The sequence below is a fragment of the Idiotropiscis lumnitzeri genome, chromosome 1, assembly GCF_059441095.1.
Source record: "Idiotropiscis lumnitzeri isolate Australia: NSW breed Sydney's pygmy pipehorse chromosome 1, RoL_Ilum_1.0, whole genome shotgun sequence".
Taxonomy (NCBI): domain Eukaryota; kingdom Metazoa; phylum Chordata; class Actinopteri; order Syngnathiformes; family Syngnathidae; genus Idiotropiscis; species Idiotropiscis lumnitzeri.
In genome coordinates, this window is record NC_142391.1 from 15780502 (window position 1) to 15792801 (window position 12300).

Sequence of the window (12300 nt, forward strand, 5' to 3'; positions counted from 1 at the left end):
TGTGGGTCGAAAGTTATCTAATCTAAATTCTAATGGTTGTGAAACTGGGCTAAGAGAGCAAAGGTCATAGCCAGTTCATTTGACGCTTGAGCGCTCACAAATGTTTCCTGGAACAATTCACCAACCTCCTATTTATGGACATTAGTGTACGACTTCTAACTTTTCCAATTAGACTATAAAATAAATGCTAAACAAAGTTAACTTTTGGGGATTATGTGAGTAAATAGTGACCATAATATTGTATACAGTTTGATAAGGTAATAGATCAGCTGTGCCAATCACATCGTTTGAAATTGACTCTGAGCTCGCGAAGGGGGTGAAGGTCGATTGCATAGTATAACTCAATCACTGGCTGCCCTCCCAGTTTTGTAGCATTGATATGCAGACTTGTAGTTGCCTGCCAACGGCAGTGAATGTGTTCAGAAAATAAAAAAGAAGAGTTGATTCCCTTCTATCATCCTTTGTGTAATTTGTCACTTCATTGATATACAGGCCAGCCAGTCATAGAGTTGTGCATGGCTCACCTCGCATGCGCATACAAGTGCGGCAACTGGCAAAACTTGCTGTTTTCATTTTATTTTGTTTACTCTAAACTTAAAGGGACATTTGGATGAGCTTAACATCGGTACTTATCTAATTGATTTTGCATGTAAAAATGACATCAGTACCAAAATGCAGATCGACCCCTAAAAGACTCTGTAGTGATTTACTTCACAACAACACCGGTTGTCATGCCTTGGTGAAAAGTTGGAGACTGTAGTGAGAGGATATGCAGTGCAGAGACGGATGAAACTGAAAAATTCAGAGCACAAAAGTTCCGGCCCGGAGGCCGACTCCACAGCCAAGTGTGGCCGCATTAAAAAGTTCATTTCGGAAGGAAGTGGTGAATGTGTAGCCCGGAGTGGTCTTGGTAAAAAAAGGTAAGTGAAGCTAACGCTTATGGCTGAAATTGTAATATAAAATGACTCACGACCTACGTCGTCATCGGAAGAATCTAAAACAGTTTTGTTACAAAGACGCCATTTATAGATATTAACGCAACCTACAGTCAAAAAACTGGGGCCAATCCTCATCCAAATAAATGTGTTTGTCTAGTCATTCCCACTTTAGTATCGGTTAATATCCCGACTGGTGCTTTCTGTCCCGCACGTACTCGCCGTAATCACCTGCTGCGGGTGCATCTGCTCACTTCCACATTTGCTCATTCTCGTATAAATCAACCACAGAGGTTAATCCCTTTGATTTGTTGAAGTGTTCATGGGTAGGGATATCCACATGAATTTCTGTGTCAATTGATCACCGTTTTTGGACGTTATTATGAAAGTACGATGGTTTCCAATGGATGTGACTCCAGTGTTACATAGAGAGCGCAATTATCCTAATTTCTCCACAATTAATGGATAAAAAGGAAACTGATAATTAAATGCAGTTTTCTGATAAAAATAAAATAAAACTGAATTTGTTAGTGAAAAATGTGCCATCTTAGCTGGACAGATACTTTTAAGTCCAAGTACCGTTGCAACATGACTGATGTTCAATGGCCTCGCTATGAGTAGCTCCCCTGGACTCATCCCCTAATTCCATTCAGTGCAAGTCATCAATGACAGGGCAGAAAATGTCCACTTGTTGTATCGCGCATTATGGTTCATGCAGTTATGCAAGGTACACCAATAAATATTGTATATATAAATATTCCTAATTGAATTTTAAAATAAATAATCTGGGTCGATACATTTTACCTGGTCCTTTTATAAGTAGCTCGCATGCTGAAAACGTATGGGCACCCCTGCAATATATATGCACACAACGATCCATTAATCTGCCTTTTGTTACGATGTACGTATTTTACAGTGGACCTACAGTAGACCTACTCAAGTAGGGAAGCCAATTATAATTTATGATATAAATAGAAGTGTACATTTGTCGAGATGATCTGATCTTAATAAATAGTAGTAATAAACATTTGATCCAACTAATACTAAAGAACTCTTTGATGATTGTACTCAGGTCTCTTACGACCAGCTGTTTTGTGGTTCAGAAGCGAGTGCTGAGGTCGTCGTGTGACTCACATGACGTTTCAAGACACAAAGCTCTTTAAAGCTGGCAAACGACCTCCAAAAGGGACACGATAGAAGATCGCACACGAGTGCACAAATGTAGCCATTTTTGAAGCTTTAGGTTAGATATACTATGGCCACTGCTTTAAACAACTAATATTGTTTAATTATATTGTCTTAAGCCTGAGCTGAAACTGGTAATGACACTAATTAGTGGTGATAGAGTGGGGTAAGGTTTCAATCATTTGAATGGTCATTGAAATGTAATACTACAGTAGTAGAATGATAGTAAAAGTAATAGTGTTGTTTATAAAAACTGAAACTACTGTAAAGTACTAAATTTCGCGTTAAAGCAATGAATTCTATTTTGTCCCATAACCCTTGAAAGCACCAATATAAATAGCTGCTTAGTGTTCCTCGCAGCAAACTGTGTGGGCGAACTACGCATGCGCATGTCCGAGCTCTCGGAAGCAAAGTCGGCCTGATCCAAAGGGTCCACATCAAAAATCGAAAATAAGGTACGTATTCCTTTGAAAACGACTTCAGAGTTTGTAAACATCACGGATGTACACGTTACCCCGTAACATCGTCGCTGTCGTGAGGGTTTTGCGATCGTTTTCAGCGACGTCTTGGTGAGAAGGCACCTTAGAGGAAACGTTTGCTAGTATCAAAGCGACGAACAAAAGAATGCTACGACACAAAACTGTTCATCTCCACTCTCTAACCAATGATTTGCGTCATGCAGTTATTAGTATACCTCTTGATGATTTGTTATGAAATGTGTCTTAAAGAGTTGCCAATTTTTGTTTTAAAATTCAGGATCACGCAGTTCCTAGTCCTTATGAGTTGAGCATCATCCCCATAAAGGAGAGATGCGTTACTAACGTTGCTTGTTTTTATTTTTATTTGATGTATTTTTTTTAATTTCACATAGTGGTCAAAATCCACAATTTTACAATAGTGATAGGCTTTACATTCTGGATTCTTCTGTTTGGAAATGACTCTCGCCTGACGTGCAGTCCTTCCTTCCTTCCCCAGAGCCATGTCGGGATTGCTGGACGGGATTCGGTGCGGAGAATGCGACTGCAGTGTTGACTGGAGTGAAAAAAGAAACACTGTCGCATCTATAGCTGCTGGGGTTCTGGTATTTCTCATTTTTTTATGCAACCTTTTCCTAATTTTTACAGTCCAGATTATTGGACATTAACCAACCCACAGGCTGACTACAATCCATTGACATGCGTGGAGAAATATTCATTTAGCAACATGGTTATTAATGTGGGTGGTGTTGTTTCCATCGAACGGATAGTGAATTGTGTGTTTTGCTTAGCGTGTTATACTGTGACACCCATCATCCTATTGTGACCGTAGCTTACTGTGTTGTTACCACACAAGGTGGTTCAGGATGAGTATCTAACTTAACAGTTTTTGCCTTCAAAGTAAATAGCCCTGGAAGCACTTTCCCAGCTCTCAATGCCACACCTTTGTTAGGAGTGTACCCCTTGTTGTTTGGAAAAGAAGGAAAAAGATCACACAAAGCCAGGTTGGGTGATGAGGGAAGTTGTTCCAGCCAGGAAATGTTCATTTTGGCAAGGAGCTGTCTGATGATTAGAAAATTGTGAGCAAAGTCATCGTGGTGCCATAATTCTTGCTTCTTGTCACACACCGAATTAAGTGAAATACCGCATGATATATTGGTATATGTGACGGTTGACCGTCTGGGCCACAATGAAGGGGAGAAAAAGTTGTTTTTTAATGTAAAGGAAAATTCCATTAAGATCTCTTTTCCGAGGGAGTCCTGATCAAGCAGTAACCCCACATCCCAAGAAATATAATACACATTTACGATAAAACTCAAACAAATTTGAATTAGGATTGAAGTATTTTTAGAATTGATTTTTCATGAAATAATCAGTTAAATTAAACAATCAAAAGTTTTAGTGATTTAAAGAAATACAAGTTGCTGTATTTGCCAATCTTTATGAAACGGATGGATTGTAAATGAATTTAGTGCATTGTACATGTCTTGTTTACATTCAACAAATTCAACAAAGTGCTCGAGAAATGCAGAGGGAGGCAGAATGGGAAACCTGACGGGATCCGAAATTGACACTCAAGATTTCTTAGATGAAAAGAACACCACAAGAAAAGGGGAGGGACACAATAATCTCAATCAATGCTCCTGTCTTGGCAAAGAGCCACATGAACACACACAACAAACAACTTGAATACTTGCGCATGTGGATAGTTTGCTATTGTGCCATAAACATTATACCCCAGAAGCATTGAGTGGACCTTAGATGAGTGTTCCTCAACCTTAATTGAGCCAAGGCACATATTTTATTTATTTTATTGAGAATACGAGAGCATTCCTTCGCAAAACAATTCAGGCAAAGTGGATTTATAGGTTACGTATACCGCTCGTTCCAACAGACTGCAATGTTATCATCACTCATTGTAACATTGGAACTAGTTACGGTCGGGACGAATATAGACACTTGCTAACAAATTAGATGCAGATGAGAAATACAAAGCAAAATAATTTGAATTTGAGACGACAAACTGCAAAGCCAACACCCATGCATACTTGGGCCGCACTGTCGATTTTGAATTTGATAATCTTAGTTGTTGATAAAAACAATGTTGTCACCTATACTTTAAAATGTAATTGTATCTTCATACACCAGTCCTGACACATGTCAACTTTCTTGCAGTTCTTCACTGGTTGGTGGATCATCATCGACGCAGCAGTGAAGTATCCTGCTGACGAGGAGTTTCCCCATTCTTACCACACATGTGGAGTCATCGCCACAGTGGCTTTTCTCATGTAAGACCCGCTTTACAAACACTTTCTAACTAGTCAGATATTTTGTATTATTTGCTTTGTTATACTTCTTTGGTAAAACTGAATAGTTTTCTGTTCATTTTTCATTCATTCAAGTTTTACAGACGTCAACAATTCCATTTATGTAGACTTCCAAAATGAATGAAAACGCTCGTAAGATGCATACCAAACCAGTATTTGGCCGTGTAACTTTAAAGCTACCTGCCATACAAGCTAACTCCCACAAGCAATCACAATTTCTTTACTTAAACTTCCAAGATATTTAAAAATCAGACCGCTCTCTGAAGTATTCAGACATGGCTCTAGCGAGGTCTTCTACATTAGACCTTGGAGCTTCATATAGAACGTCTGTCACATGATATTGCATGTGTCAGTCTGAAAACATCCATTTTGAGTTGTTGTTGCTAACACTGTTTCAATTTGGTTTTGTTTAGGATAAATGCTCTGTCAAATGGCCAAGTGAGAGGTGACAGCTACAGTGAAGGCTGCATGGGGCAGACAGGTATGTACATGGGCAACTTCAGCTAATACACATTCAACAAAAAAAAGTCATTAGTTATACATGCAACATAGATATTGCTTAGCATGCATATGCATGAATCATTTCTACGTTGGTTATCATCTTGCTTGGGTGAATGAGGGAGACTCATTTTAATGCTGGGTACTTCTGCGCCACTTTAAACGAATTTTCCGGACTATAAAGTGCACCCCTATATAAGCTGCAGCAACTCCTCTTTGGAAAAAAGAGACATACAAGCCGCACCAGGCTAGAAGCATGTACAGAACCATTTTTTTACCGTGAATGCTCATGAAGGTACATAAACAGATTCTTAAAACGGTGCCTTTTAACATGGCCACAACTTTGCAAATTAAAACTAAACAGACCCAAATTTGAGATTTATTTAGCCTATTTTCTGAACTATAGAGCGCCCCCTACTGGTGAAAGAAAAATCCACAGAAAAGACTCACCGTTGTATTAGCTGCATGGTTCAAAATCTAGGAAAAAAGTTGTGGCTTATTGTCTGGAAATTACGGTAATAATAAACAGTATTGTTAAATGAATACAGCTCTAATCATGTCAGTCCAAACATAAAATTTTAAAAGCCATTTTTTTGTTCACTAGAGCTATTTCACCAGTGCTGGATGACATGCTTCTGTGTACCGGAACGTATTAAATTATTCATGTTTCTCTGAATGCTGCGGCAGTTGATTTGATGAGTCCTCATGTTCCAGTACAACGTAGATCCAACAGTCAAGCAGAAGCACACCCTTTCTTATCTCTCTCTTTGCAGGCTCACGTGTGTGGCTCTTCATTGGCTTCATGTTGTCTTTTGGATCCCTCATTGCCTCCATGTGGATCCTGTTCGGAGGTTTTGTTGTGCCTCGTAAGTAACTCTTAGATTTGTTCTGGTAGATTAATTTGCAACTATGTTAAGTAATTTGTTAATTTTCTTGGACAATGCATTGTCAAATAAAAAAAAAACTTAGCACAAAATCCGGTATCGCCCCCCCCCCCCCCCCCGAAAAATTTTTTTAAATAATTAAGCTGTTTGTTTTTTCTCGCTCTCTCCTCAGAGAACCCCATTGTGTACCCTGGAATTGCCATTTTCTTCCAGAACGCATTCATTTTCTTTGCGTAAGTGAATAGACTAAAATGATTTGGTTGTGTATTTCGTGAAATAACTGACATCACACTCCTTTATTTTTATTCAGGGCCCTAGTCTTCAAGTTTGGACGTACAGAGGATCTGTGGCAATAACTTGACTCCAAGTGTGTCTGTCCGTCATTGTTATACACTGCTTTCTTTGTTATTTGAGACAAAATGCTTCAGGCTTCAGTGGTTGTCCATCACTTCATATGTAGCGTTCAGCATTGACGTGTTTAATTTATATTTTTGTTGAAGTTTTTTTTTTAAAGGCTAAATCATAACTAAGCACAAATTATAGTCTCATTCACAGATTGACTGTTTTGAACTGTGGCACATTTTGAAATGTGCATCTGCCCCGTGCAGCCATGTTGTTAAAGATAGTATCAAACTTTTATGTATAACATTCTTTTGGGAAATCTAGGTCCAAGCCCCCTGTGGGTATGCTTACGCTCTCCCGTTATTTTATGTACAGTAACCTGTCGGCTGAGTGAAAAGAACACAGTTTGTGATGTAGAAAATAACAGGGAATCACCATGAAAACTCACCATTAAGTGAGCTCTGAATCTTGTCATGCAGATTTATTGTAAAATGATCATTTTGCGTAGCTTAATTCAGGTCAACATTTTTCACAGCTGTTTGGTAGATTTGCATCCATTTCTTACGTTTGTACAATGCAGACAGTTTTGGGCCACCACGGCATAATTAAACAGAATCATTCTGAGCAGAAAACATGTTTTGGATTCGTCTTTTGCAGGGCCTGTGTACACTTCCAGGGTCAGACTCCTCAGATTATTTGCGAACTGCAAGATGCTCAAACTGCAAAATATAATCTTGTTTCTTTGAGGTTATATTTTACATATGAAACAACTTTTGACAACAGACTTTTAAGTATATTCTTATTTTTAAGATGTCTTACCTTCCAGTAAGCCTGATCATCAAAACATTTTTTATCTTGGGGTGGTCTCCAGATGGCACACTTTAGGAGTACACCTTTGAACAATCCAGAGGGACAGCAATTTAGAAGTGACATTCAAATGCTGCTTTGGTTTTCTTGTTTGACTCTCCCCATTGTTGAGTTAGTTTTTTTTATTTAGAATTTAGTTGAATATTTTTAATGTGTTCCTTTGTCTCGTTATCTTATTATGTCCACCTGTGTTTGTGTTACCCAATCAGCTCCCGTTACCCAATCAGCTCCCTTTGTGTCTTGTCCCTGTATTCCTAGTAGTATCGTCAGTTTTTTTGTATTTAGTTCCCTGTTTCCTTTCTGTCCTTGTTGGTTCATTTTGTCAAGGATTGACGTTGAGGAGGACCCAAACGCAGGAGTGCAGATAAAGAATAGTTTTATTAAAAGAAGTCAAAACAAGGTTCTTGGATACTCAAAAATACTTAAGTCCAAAACAACCAATATCAAAGAAAGTACACAAAAACGGACTTGGACCAAAAAAACTATTGGAAAATTTTCTGTGGCTTGAACAAAGAACAAAAGGCAAATGGGCTGACAAGGGCTGAAAAGAAACATACAAGACAACTAGGAACACCTGGGACAAGCTAAAAAGGGTAGGAGGGAGCTGATTTGGTAACAAGGGATTGCTTCAGGTGGACACAATAAGCTAACGAGACCGACAAGGAAAACATGGATTTAAATTCAAAATCTGCAAAGACGAACCATGACAATTGTGGCTCTATGATCATGCTTTCCAGTCTTGCCAAATTGTACTCAACTAACTTAATTGTACCTGTTATGAGCCCCATGGTCAGGCTTACAGCTATCGTGATGAGGAGAACACAGATATGAAATACGGCAAAGCGGATGGCCCTGTCAATGAAAGACCACTTCCACATGACAATACTGCGTGAGTGTCAAAATGTGCCATTGTGAAAATGCATTCCTACATTGTGTGATTGTCACACTGTTGAATCTGCAGGAGAAGGTGTATCAGCCATCCCAGAACACCTGGAAGTCCATGTGTGCTCAGAACACTACAGGTGTCGTGGCACTCAAAAGCAAACGGCATGTGGTTCTGATTGGTAAGAGAGTCTGATATAGATTGATGGAAAACTGACACTAATCATTTACCACCACCTTGAGGTATTGAAATCCAATTGTTGACACGGCAGCCGCAGCCAGTCCAATTGTCATGGCCTCCCACGGGTAACGTATCACTGGCATGGATACCCCGACAGCAACACCGCCGGCAAGTATGCAGGAATGAAAATGGGCCTAATGGGAGAGTGACAAGATAAGCTCAATGGTTCTGAAACTAATCGGTCCGATTAATCGCTTCAACGTACTGGGTTGACTTTTCCTTTTGGACTGGAGAGAGCAGACACGGCAACGGAAGCTACAGCGCTGACAGCCAGGGCCAAGTAGGTGCTGGCCACTGCTTGGAACCTCCTCTCAGGAAAATTAGGCTCCATGAGGATAGAGTTAAAACTGGGCCAAAACATCCAGAGGAAAACAGTACCTGTAGAACCGATGTGCAACCAAGAAGGAGAAGAGTGATCTTGCATACCCCTATATTTAACCCGAGCACCACTAGTACGGTTTCAAATGGGTGTAAATTTCCGGAAATGTTTCATTCAACATGGACATATGCTAATTCCGCCCCACAACCTAAAAGAAAAGCACGTCCGCGGGTCTTCCTCTAGAATCTCAACATCCTGCCTCGTCTTGTCTACTTCCTCCAAATCTTATTTGTTGGCGATTGGAGCGGCTGTTGGCGGCTTTACTTTGGACTATAATAGGTCAAGCATATTTACATATTATTGAATGTAATGACAATTTAATTTATGTGTATGCATAAAAGCAATTGTGTGGTCTCAATACATCCGGGGGGGAATTCCAGGTGTGCTCAGTGCATGTAGGGCCTGGTGGCCTCAGTATTCTGCGTTATGATTTGTATACCATGTTTGTGGCAAAATACAATACAAGCTAGAAAGTCAACTGTAAAATCTGTTTTTTAAAAAACAAGATTATGCTGCAAGAATTTTTTTTAAGAACAAGTTTGGGATTTTAACCTACAGATTGTATAAATGTTAATGCAAGCTTCCCTTGAGAATTGCATTCAAATTTGGATTCAGTGCATGCAAAGACAAAGCAGGTGCCATGGACTTTAGTCAGAATTTGGATTCTTCACCACTGGATGAATACATGCTTACACGGGGTTTGTACTTAAAACAGCATTTGAAGCCACACACCTAACATAGAGAACAATCCTGTTTTGCAGTCAAATTTCTCCTTCTCGAATCCATGAAATGATTCTTTCCGATAGAGGATCCACGTCAGCACAAGACCAAACAATGCTCCAAAGATGTGAAGCACCATGATGTAGTTCAAATGCCGTATCTATAATCCACAAACCATGTTGTAAATTCATTCCAAAAAGTCAATTAGCCTATGATTTACTATGGTGCGATTTTTCCGAGAAGTCGGTAAAACAAAAGCTTGCTTACCGGCAGCAAAGTGTGCAGGAGCCACTCATTCAGGACAAAACCAAATACCTCCAGCAGGGCCATGAGAATTAGGTGCACTGGATTTGTTTTGCCTTGCACAGCTCCAGTTGAGATGAGAACCGAGGCTGTGCACATCTCAGCTACCACCAAGCTACCGTATGTTTAGAAAAAAAAATTACATTATGTTTCTGATTTGTTTTGTCTGATTGCAAACTTAATCAGAAGTTAAAATGTGATACAGTACCTTCTCAGGTCAACCCGAATCTTCCCTCTGTAATACCAGGACTCAAAGCCATTGAGTATGAGTCCCCACTGGGTGGCAATGACAGCTATTAGAAGGTTGAACCCAGAAGCACTGAAACCATAGCGTACTAAAAACGTGCTCAAGAAGCCAAAACCCAAAAAGACCATCACATTCAAATCCTGGAACACTGCAAAACAAAAAGAGATTTTAGTTTTTTTGTTTTTTTTTTAAACGTGGGCCCCTTTACAAAACTACCAGATCATACAAAGCCTGCTACAGGGACTGCACTTTGACTGACCCCTTAATTAATTTAATTAAAAAAAATTAATAAATCTATCATATAAATATACATAAACATCTTCAAAAAAACCTGATCAACATTTGGTAAACATACCACAAAAAATGGGGAGGGATCCAAAATATGAAAATAACATCGGCAAATTTTCTAAAGCACAGGTGCCGAACTGCAAATACGCGGTGTCAACTGAAGTTTTGAGTTGTAATATCACCAATAACCACTAGATGGGAGACATGTCTTAGTTGCACTTACACTGGGTCTGCTACTGCCTAATACAGTCTTACGCGAGTAGGCCAATCATTTTTGGGTGGTTTTGAATGATATGCAGGACAAATAGTCCCTCAATAATATTAACATTTTGAACGAGTAGATTTTTGTGGAAAAAAGTATCAAATTAGTTCTTGCATTTAAGGTTGCTTTGCTGTTCAGCAGTTTTGGCCTTCCTTGATTTTTTTATGCAAGAGAACCATTTTCATTGGATAAAAGATTGCAGTATGAGGGTTATTACGTTGTTTTAAACTACTTGTTTTTGGGGTTATACATGCATTGAAAAATGTCTCAAAATATATTAAGAGCACATATTTTGGATGTATGCATGTATTTTGTCCATATTTTTGTCATACATCTGGTTAGTATGTGTGTGTGGCTCTGCGTGGCCCGCCCAAGTAGCACTCGTGAAAAATTGTGACTTTTATTTCAGATTATTTTAGTTACCAGGGATCTGATAACATTTAACTCAACCAGGTTATAGACAGACATACATTGATTGGAATTAAGAAATTGAAAAACATTTTTTTTTTCATTAACAACTCCATTGTACAATGTGTTCTTTCTTTAAAAAAAATTGTGTTCTTTCTTGATGAGACCTGGCATTCATGATGTCAAATTAAGTAGATAAAGTCAGGATCTGTAGTTGTGGACCACTGCAGCCTCTACTTCAATGGATTGCATAATTTTGCACAATTTATTTATTTTAGTTACCAATACAAAATAAACAATTTGATTGACATGCATTTCAATTTGTTTACTGGTGTGAGTGGACAATATCCCAACATTTTACAAGATCTCACTCACCTGGATAAAAATTGATGAATGTAATCCTATTCACATTGTTTTCAATCTCAACGTAGAAATAATACACAACAATGAAGCCTGTCTGTAAGAAAAACAAAAAAGGAGCCAAACGAGAACGCAAACTTGGGGCGTACTTAGGAGCCATAGTAGTTTATTTTGCTCAGGCAGATGCGTGCTTCACTCTGATGATATGAAATGGAGGCGGAGCCCGCTGACCAGCTTTTTGTTATCGTCTGCTTCATGAGCAGAGAAACCAAAAGCCTGCTTTAACCTTTTGAAATTAAAATAAAATACTGAAATTTGAGTCATATCTTCAATTGAGCATTGAAAACAGAAAATATACCATGTATAATACTTAAGATATATTGGACGAAGAAGCTAAAGAATAACTTGTATCTTGGCATCCAGTCAGATATTTTAGTCAACAATTCATGTCTCAAATGAACTTTTATTTAACTTTAAACCATACCTTGACATTCTCCCACATGCAAAACAAACAATCCACAAACAACATAATATATATATATATATATATATATATATATATATATATATATATATATACATATATAATGTGTGTGTGCGTGTGTGCGTGTATGTATGTAATGTACAATGTGCACGCGCGCACACGCACGCATACGCACAACAAAAACTGCAAAGCTTGAACATGTCATGTGTATG

At 38.7% G+C, this 12300-nt stretch overlaps 2 protein-coding genes across 4 annotated transcripts; one reads left to right on the plus strand and one right to left on the minus strand.

Moving 5' to 3' along the window:
* Window positions 1-2439: 2439 nt before the first annotated feature.
* Window positions 2440-7279, plus strand: tmem50a (transmembrane protein 50A). Its single transcript, XM_088282449.1, has 7 exons — window positions 2440-2575; window positions 3096-3201; window positions 4772-4884; window positions 5337-5404; window positions 6195-6287; window positions 6478-6538; window positions 6616-7279. Exons 2-7 carry the CDS (start codon window positions 3100-3102, stop codon window positions 6659-6661), a joined length of 483 nt encoding a protein of 160 aa, XP_088138575.1. The 5' UTR covers window positions 2440-2575; window positions 3096-3099; the 3' UTR covers window positions 6662-7279.
* rhd (Rh blood group, D antigen) lies at window positions 7114-11789 on the minus strand. Of its 3 annotated transcripts, none has more exons than XM_088280506.1 (10): window positions 11620-11789; window positions 10248-10434; window positions 10004-10154; window positions 9749-9896; window positions 8843-9015; window positions 8634-8771; window positions 8444-8571; window positions 8287-8366; window positions 7467-7540; window positions 7114-7366 (listed from the first exon to the last, which is right to left on the minus strand). In XM_088280506.1, the coding sequence occupies exons 1-10, from the start codon at window positions 11762-11764 to the stop codon at window positions 7340-7342; spliced, it is 1251 nt and encodes a 416-aa protein (XP_088136632.1). In that variant the 5' UTR covers window positions 11765-11789; the 3' UTR covers window positions 7114-7339. The 3 variants fall into 3 exon arrangements, with proteins under 3 accessions (XP_088136632.1, XP_088135901.1, XP_088137384.1); XM_088279775.1 differs by having other exon boundaries at window positions 7114-7380; XM_088281258.1 differs by having other exon boundaries at window positions 7114-7380; window positions 10248-10315; window positions 11620-11753.
* Between the last annotated feature and the right edge of the window lie 511 nt (window positions 11790-12300).